Source organism: Marmota monax, unplaced genomic scaffold (genome assembly GCF_021218885.2).
Source record: "Marmota monax isolate L192 unplaced genomic scaffold, Marmota_monax_Labrador192_F-V1.1 WCK01_AAM20220418_F8-fsc00057, whole genome shotgun sequence".
Taxonomy (NCBI): Eukaryota; Metazoa; Chordata; class Mammalia; order Rodentia; family Sciuridae; genus Marmota; species Marmota monax.
Genome location: NW_026693933.1, coordinates 9,928,160 through 9,936,944, shown reverse-complemented (window position 1 = coordinate 9,936,944; position 8,785 = coordinate 9,928,160). Strand labels below are relative to the sequence as shown.

Genomic DNA, 8,785 nt, shown 5'->3' with positions numbered 1-8,785 from the left:
AGGTTAACAAGATTAGCAAGAATCCCATGTGAATGGTGGAGGGAGTTTTGAATATTTTCTCCAAATTAACATTCCCTTGACAAACATCGCTAAATACTTCTATATGTTACACCCACCTATACACACACACACACACACACAAACACACATGCATACACAGAGTCTGGGTCACCATAAATAACAATATCTTTGTATCTTTCATGGCCATTGAATCTTTTTTGAGGGTGGTTATTATTTAATGAATAATTTCAAGTAATTCTCTCTATTGCAATAACAGATCATTCACTGAGGAGAACACACTTCTGACTGCATGGTGCTTTATTTAAATGCACATATATACAATGATGACAAAGGAAAACATGGCAGAATCCAGCACAATGGCTGCATGCTCAGGTAGGACAGGTGGAATCTGTTTTACAGAATGAAATATGGTTGAAAATAGGAAAAGCTTGGAGAGCAAGTGTTGTTTCCCATCACCACATAGAAGGGTCTTCAAGCCTGTAACACATAAGAAGCAAAGCATGTTAAGAGAAGCTGCTTGACTGCCTGGGATACTTTCAAGAGTGAGACACACAGCTCTGAACTGAAAGATGATCAGAAACTCTCGAGAAACCTCCCGTTGGCACTCTAAATCAGAGGCCATGTGGAATAGTAGGAGTGAGACAGCCATGATGTGCAAAGACCCAGCTGAGAGGCTTTCACTCATGCTAAGGAAGTCACAGGCAAATCTCCGAGGGAGTATTTAAAAGGCTCTGTACATATCAAAGGAGCTGAGGAACTCAGCAATATTTCTGAAGATCAAAACTACAGGAATCACATGAAACTGTAACAAGAAAGTTAGTGTTACTCAACTGAATATGCTTCCGTTGTTTTCCCCCCCCCCCCCCGAAAGCCTTGTTGTGTAGTAGGATGCTATTTATTAGACTATAAAAAGCCCTTTTCAAGAAAACAGCACTCGCAGGCAACTTCAAGGCTATCAGCTTTTGTTTCTTTCTAATTGCCATGAGTCTGTCAATCAGGGTTCAATTAACTTTTGCATGCACTAACTGTGTTACGTGGGGCCACAAGACAAAACCAGCAACAGAGTTCTAAGTAGATGTGGATGGTTACTTTTCCTAACTGAAAGAAGACACAGCCTACCCGAAACTTCTTACTGTGGCAAATATCATCTGCACGTCAACGAAACATGAAAAGGCACTTATTGCTTAGTATTAAAACAGCCTTGTGATTTTCCATCTGTTTCTCTTGGATTTGCTGTTTAAGTCGGAGCTGGTACTTCTGGGGACAAGAGCACTGGAGTTTTGTTCCAGTTTGAATCATTGTTTCCCTGAGAGAAACGGAAACTGCCAACTCTATATTTGTGCCCTTCACAATGGCTGGCCATTTCACAAGGGAACTGAGGGAGAGCAGGAGGGGAGGTGGGTGGCCCAAGGGTTACCTGGGATTCTCTCGAGAGAATCTCAATGAAGAGTGACACCTCGGTCACACTCACTGAGCAAGTGTGCTAGTGACCTCTTCTGGGGAAATTGGTTCTTGACGTTGGTTGTAGAGCTGGGGTCTGAGGCAGCTAACCTACCCAGGACAAGAGTGGACCTCTGCCTCCTACTGTGGACAGAGCGGGGTGGGGGGTGGGGGTGGGTAAAGTAGCCAATGGAATATGAAAATGGAAGCAGATTAGGCTTCTTTATAGCAGCACTCCTTCCTCGTCCAGGAAGTGCCATAGGATCTCAGCCCAAGGGCTAACATTTAGATTTTAGGGACGTCTCTTCCCAAGACAGATCTACACTCCAAGAAAGTTCAAGCCTACAAATAAACTGCTACGAATAATGTCGTTCAACAGTCATTCATTGAATGTAATATATTACTATGTTGAACTAAAACGTGCCCAAAGTCACCAGGAGCTACTGATTCATCTACAACTTTATGCGGGAAGGCTGTAGACAAACACACGGGGAACATTTCCTAGGAAACGCAGGCACTCCACCAAGTGTATGAAAACTAGAGATTATTTAGGCAAAGATGGACAACTGGTCATTTAAATTTAGAGTTAGGGGGCTTACTCTATGCAACCCCAATGATAACAATACTATAAAATCTACTCAGAGTAATAATTTCTGAGCCCAAAGTTATCTATGTTTAGAGTTTTCAAAGGAGCACCAAATAGTATGGGCTAGGAAATGTCACTACACAGAAATTTAGAGATTTACCTTGAGTGCATGAAAAGAAATGTCCTCCCTGTCTGATTCTCCATTCCAATTTCTGCCAAATCCCTCCCCTCCTCTACCCCACTGCCACCCATCTTTACCTGGGCACCTGAGTTCTGTAACAATGTCATCACACAAGAGTCATACCTAGTTCTGGGGACATTTTCTGTGCTTTCTCTCATTAAGAGGTCTGAAATCAGTGTCTCAGGGCTAGACCGTTTTCCATATCTGGAAAAAGAAAAACAAAAGGAAAGTCTTTTTAAAGCAAGCTTAGAATAGCCATAGAAGTCTTTAGTAAAAAAGAAGATTGTCTCCTATTTGGGATATTGAACCTACAAGGTATTTTCACTTGTTCATGTGCTAATAAGTAATCTAGGTGTATGAAACATCTACTATCAAAAATCAAAAATATGATTTAAGTTTCACATATATTTAAAATTTGCTTAAATTCATAATAAATAACTTAGTAGAGTATTTAAATGCAACCCAAAGCTCTAATCAAATTCTTGTCTTTTAAAACTACCACCAGTAGTACATGTATATATAGAGATATTCTTTTATAACTAGGTGACAGGAAATTTAAAAGCACTGAAGCTTGATTCCAAATGTTTCCATAATTAGTTGATTGGCTATAGTTCTGATGATACACAGCAGTTAAATCTTAACAAGGAGACCAAATGATAGTTCCAGAAAAAAAAAATAGCAGTATGATGTTCAAACCCCACCTGTGTTTTTGAATCTGTTTTCTTATTCATAAATAAATTGTAACCCGTGTTTAAATCAGAGTCTTTGTGAAAATTCAATGCGAAAGTGAGTCACAATGCTTTTAGAGTGACAAAGTGATATACATGTGCAAGTTACTGCCGTTGAAATGCATCCATCATTACGGCTACCAACAGATCCTGCGTCTTATGTTTTCCATATTTTTTCAAGGCACCAAAAGCTAAAAACCTTCCTTGATGCTGTGATTTTTAACTTGCCCTATAAGTTTAAAGGAATCCTATTGATCCATGAAAGTGCTCTTTTTATCCTACCTCCTGTAGCTAGATATGTTGGGACAATATCTGAATGCAAATTTACATTTACCTGTGAGAGTAATGTAAGTATCCTGCTTCAGGACACTGCCAATGGGTTTGACAAATCTATACAAATTAAATTTTTTGCAGAGTATTTTCTCCTTTCTTAGAAAAGGTTCTGGACACCAGGAGCCATTTTGTTTACAAATGGAAGTTTAACCTGGCATAGATTAATTAACTAATAGGTACAACAGCTAAACAAAGCTGACAGAGAATATGCTTTAACTGCTTACCAAACATAACTAAACCCAATTTTTTTTCTTTTGGAAAGATGTGAGCTCCTTTGCAGAGGCTCAAAGGAAGAAAAACAAACAAACAAACAACAACAACAAAAACAAAGCCCTCACTGTCCTCGACCTCCGAGTCTCTCTCCCAGCATTGTTAAGACTTCCTTGAGTTGTGATATCAGGCTGCAGGCTGCTGCTTATATTTAGTTATTCTGTCCATCAGTTGATTTTCACTAATTTTAAAACTCTTGGGCAACCTTAATTCACTTACTTTCATCATGCCCCAGTGAGTGAAAGAACTGGCAACCATTTTCTCTAATTTAACAGAAAAGAATCTAAATCTCTAATAGTGGGATTTGCACAGTTATAAACTAGGTTCCAGGACAGCAATATTCACTACTCTTCCTTCTCTAATTAATTCTGGATTATCCTTCTTCTCTACAATGCCTTAACTTGCAAAGATTGAGTCTCCAGGGCAAAATTCTCAAATGTGGCTGCACATTAGAATCACCTGGAGAGCTTAAAGAAAAGAGAGTTAGAAAAAAGAAAAAAAAAAACACTATAAAGCCTAGGTCCCACCTCTCAGAGGGTCTCATTTAATTGGTCTCGGGTGGAGGCCAACTTATATATATTGCTAAAGCTCCCTGGTGATTTTAATGTGCAACCAGGATGAGAAACAGTAATATAGGGCTGAGTTTTTCAACCTTGGCACTGCTGACATTTGAGGTTTTGTAGGGGGCTGTCTTGGACATTCTAGGATGTATAGCAGTATCCCTTTCTTCTACATACAAAATGATAGTAGCACCCACCCTAGCTGAGCAATTAAAAGTGTCACCACATATTGCCAAATGTCCTGGAGAGAATATCACCACCTGAGAGCTGCTGATCTAGGGAACCACATAAGCAAAATGTGATAGACCCACACTCTGGAATAAACAAAGCAACTTTCAGAGGCAGTGAACTAGGTTACACAGAGCAACAGGGCTATACATCAAAAACACGAACCGAGTAGAAAAAAGAAGAGAACAGTTTCATATGACCATATATGCTGACTTCAAACATAATCACAAATGACACTATAATTTAAAAAAAATACTTGTGCATGTGAGTGGGCATCAATGGCGGGAAGTCAATAGGTGCACAATGGAGGAGATGCAGGTGCACAAGGAGCCTCTGATGGCTTCCAAGAAGGAATTTACAGGAAGTTGAGGCTGGAAACTGTGGCACCAGCTTATTCTCAGCTAACCTGAATCTCTTCCTATGGAACTCAAGTTCCTCTCCCATTTTTTCCTCATCAAAGATGTTGGAGATGATACTGTTAATGGTGAAGACAACATTCAAAGAAACTCAATAGAGGGCTTCAGTTCCATAATCCCTAAAAGAAACCTTCATGAAATGTTCTTAATTTCATGAACTGTAAAATGGAAAACATATTAACTTCAAAGCTTTGAGGAAAGGACTGGATAAGACACCTAGGAAAATATTTTAAAAAGCTAAAATTTTATATAATGGCAAAGCTTTGTAGCAATCATCTTAGCAAAAATGAGTTCTGCTATATTTTTTGCTATGACTTAATGACATTGTTTTCCTAGAAAAAAATAACAGTTAATATCTTTATTGTTTGTCTAAATTCTTTTTTTCCTGGGCTGTACAAAAAGCAGGAATTTGCAGCAATTAACTTTCTGAGAAGTCATTAGGATTCAAAACATTGTTTTTTTTTATTTTAAGGGATCATGAACCAATATTATTTAATTGATCCTCTGTAAATTTGAACTTTTTCATAAGTCTTTTCACAATGCCACATGCCGTTTTGATGACACAAAAGGAAGGAAACTATTTTTTAAGTATAAATTCTCCCCCTACCCCCACACACCCTGCTTTGATTTTTTCCAACTATTCCCTGACCTGTAAAAGTAAAAACATGATTAAAAAAAATAAACAGAACAAAACAATACTTTAAAACACATAATTGAAACATGTTAAATAACATTAATGCTTCTAAAGGGCTCATCCTTTATAGCTCCTTAAAATGACATGTTAAATGATTTAGAACTGAGATGCACCAGTTTTGAAAACAAAATTTAAACACCGCATTGTGTGTAAAATAGATTGGATTTGATTTTTCACTTAATAGTCAATGTTAAGAGTGAAAGTGTGACATTTCATTTTAATTTTCTGGGCATCCGAGAAAAAAAAGTTTATAATTTTTCAGATTCCAAGTATTCTCTGGATTTATCCTAGAGTTACTAGATCAATATAAGTTTTTTTCTTAATAAAGAAAGTAAGACTTTCTTTTCAGAACTCACCTGCTATAAAATGGGCCAAATCTTCATTTTTAAATGAACTGTTTTCATGCTAAATTGTTAATAATGGGATCACGATTTCAAGCATAGAGGTGAGACTGCCAAAAATGCTGTAGGTAAGAAACACACAGCTCTGTTTGTCTCTTCCTAAATGCTGTCACTGGGTTTGCCCTAGGTATGTTGGAAAGTGTAGCCTCCTCTTGGTGACCAGGCTGTTTCCTCCTTGGTTTTCTTTGGTGGTGGTAGTTTCCCTAGACACCTGGTTCACTCTCCTTCCTACCCATTTTCTTAGAGGCACTCCTGCTCCTTTCACTGGGCACTTTTCCCATGGAGAAGGCTAGACAGGCTCCAAGGGGCTTAAAAACAAAAAAGACCCTGGGTAAGTGGGAGGAGATGCCAAACACCAGCTTGGGGAACCTGAGTGAGTAGTTACACAGGGACTGAACCCTGTTTCTGCAGTTTGTGCCCTGAACATTTTACCTAGAGCTGAATATGTGCCTGATATGGTCATTCCTTGGATGTAGCAAAGAAAAAGAAACGGTCCCTTTCGCCTAAGATCCCCAGGATTTGCAGTGTGAGGGCTTGGTGCTTCCTGAGTCATTCTCACGGATCCCACCCACCTCTGCCTAGTGATGAGGTTGATGTAGTGTCGCAGAGCCGAGTAGTATCTGGCCATGTCCTCCGCTGGAGCGTCCTCTCCCGGGTTGTCCGGCTTGGAGGGGTAAGCCTCGGCCAGCGCACCCAAGCACACGAGCAGGGACAGGGCGAGGGTCAGTCCGGACAGCCCCAGTCGCTTGCTACCTAGCATCTGCGGACATAAAAGTTTCAATGGATTGGAGTTGGGGAACTTGGGGATTCAGAGGACGCACTCCTGAGCCCTTTTCGCTGCTGTCACCCTCGACGCCCCCAATCCTCTCAAGTCCCAGTTCTACATACAGAAGGAAGCTGATCTTCGATGGCTAAGATGTTCTGTCCGGGCCCCGCCCCTCTGCTCCGCGGGAAAACTGAGAGCAACTTTCATATAAGTCCTAAGGACTGAGTAGCGCAGCTAGAGGCGCAGAGTGGAGGCTTGGTCAGGAAAACAGTTTGAAAACAGAATCGGAAGTTTTTCCCTCTGAGTTAAAGGGTGATCACTTTTTTCCCATTCTCCCTCAATACTTCTCGGAGGAGAAAACTTTCTTCTCTGTTACTTTGGTTTGTCTGGGATGGACAGCTATGATTGAGATTCCCTCCGGGTGACAACTGAGTTGGGAAGAGGGAAAGAGAACTACTAGCCAGGCTAGCCTGTCTCGGAACAGATTTCAAGGATCTTGAGGTGACTGGGCGCCGGTGGGGTATTCCTCACTCGAGGGCGCTGCCTGGGAAACCTCTCTCCGCCCACCGAAATCTGGCTGCGGGGAGATGGTCAGATGCCTTGGGATAGGGGTCCCACCTTTTCCCTCCCTATCTATCAAAACATAACCCCGAGGGTACGCCCAAATCGGAGGGACCTGGAGAAGGGCAGAAGGACAACCAGAGGGGACCAGAAAGGACAAATGAAATTTAGCCGCCAAGAAGGGATGGCGGGCATCTGGGCGTGAAAATGGCAAAGTCCGGGGCGCAAAATCTAGAGATCCGAGTGCGACCTCCCAGGACTCCAAGGCTCCGCAGAGGGTGAGATGATGCCCGGGGCAAGTTCACCCGCGCCCCCTTAGCTCCCGCCCTTACCCAAACCGGTCCGGATACTCACGGTGGCTGGCGAGCGGGCGTGGCTGGGCGGCAAGTGCTCTGCTGTGGGGGAGCTCCTCTTCCAGGTGTAAGGGCGGGCGGATGGGGTGCTGAGAGCGGGTCGCAACTGGGCTTTTATGGAGCTCCCTTGCCGCGGCAGGAGGGGCCTCGGGTAGTCACGCTTGGGTGACTCCCGCCCGCCACTTCCCGCCCCCGAGCGGCTGGGGGAGGGGGTTGGAGCTGCAGCCGCACGAGTGTCTGCTTCAGAAGCCACCTACACCCCAACTCTCTCGCGCCAGGCCTTGCGGGACTGGACAATGAACGTGAAGCAGCGCACTCCAAGTGCGCTCTCTGGGCACTGTCAAACCTCAAGTGCCTGCGCCCTCCGGGCGGCGTCGAGACCCGGCTTTCCCTCACTTGGGGTTAGTTCTGCAGAAGTAGGCACAGTCCAAAGCTCTGTCGCCAGCCGCTAAAATGACCAACCCGTCGGACGAGGGGGTACTGCTACCCGAATCTTGTACTTCTTCGTGGAGCATTTCCGCGACACGCGCGGCACTTGTGTGGGTACAACCGCGCGCCTTCGGAGAGAGGCAACTGGGTGCACAGGTTTTTCCCACAGTTAAGGCAGGTGGAAGGTGGCTGCCCAGGGTCGTGATCCCCGAAGGTCCCCGTGAGGAGCTGATAACCAGTTTCTGTAGTTTGGTCTTTGCCCAGCATTTTTTTTTTTTTTTTCTTTGAGATCGGTCCTTCTGAGTACTTGACTAAACTCAGTGAGCCAGGCTTCCTAGCGACCTCAAGAGTGTGGGGTCTCAAAACTCCCGGAGGCCAAACATGGTCAACTAACTTCCCGGCTTGCTGTGTTTCCAGCGTCTAGAGACTTTTGGTTCCAAGTGGTCATAAACAAAGAAGAGCAGCAATTTTCCCGTTATCTAGTGGCCCTTATGAAGTCCTAGGTACTTTTCTGTTTATGATGGTGTATATGGATCCTGCTTGAAATGAAATTGATAAAAATAAAAAGACCATTAATTTGCGCATAATGTTAAAACCTGTTGAATGAATATGCAAGATACATAAATTATTCTTACAGGATTAGGATTTTATGCAGTGGACTAAATGAATGCTTCTGGAAGTCTGAATCTTTCAGGAAAGATTAACATGCTATCTTAATGCTAAAATGACAAGTGATTCTGTTAAATTGATACTTTGTTTTTGTGCTGTTCTGACAGTATTGAATTAAGTATCAATTACTGTGAAGCAAGCAATTCTTA

At 42.6% G+C, this 8,785-nt stretch overlaps 1 protein-coding gene across 1 annotated transcript; it reads right to left on the bottom strand.

Annotated features, from left to right (window-relative positions):
• Positions 1-300: 300 nt before the first annotated feature.
• On the bottom strand, positions 301-7,691 carry Npy (neuropeptide Y). The gene is made up of 4 exons (XM_046463645.2): positions 7,540-7,691; positions 6,431-6,618; positions 2,352-2,432; positions 301-498 (listed from the first exon to the last, which is right to left on the bottom strand). Exons 2-4 carry the CDS (start codon positions 6,616-6,618, stop codon positions 474-476), a joined length of 294 nt encoding a protein of 97 aa, XP_046319601.1. The 5' UTR covers positions 7,540-7,691; the 3' UTR covers positions 301-473.
• Positions 7,692-8,785: the final 1,094 nt, after the last annotated feature.

Excerpts from the sequence above, each read along its gene's own strand:
- Npy (XM_046463645.2), bottom strand. The coding sequence starts at position 6,618 with ATGCTAGGTAGCAAGCGACTGGGGCTGTCCGGACTGACCCTCGCCCTG. Across the intron at positions 2,433-6,430 it reads AACCTCATCACTAGGCAGAG|ATATGGAAAACGGTCTAGCC; the intron begins GTGGGTGGGATC and ends TTCTTTTTCCAG. Across the intron at positions 499-2,351 it reads GAAAATGTCCCCAGAACTAG|GCTTGAAGACCCTTCTATGT; the intron begins GTATGACTCTTG and ends TATGTGTTACAG.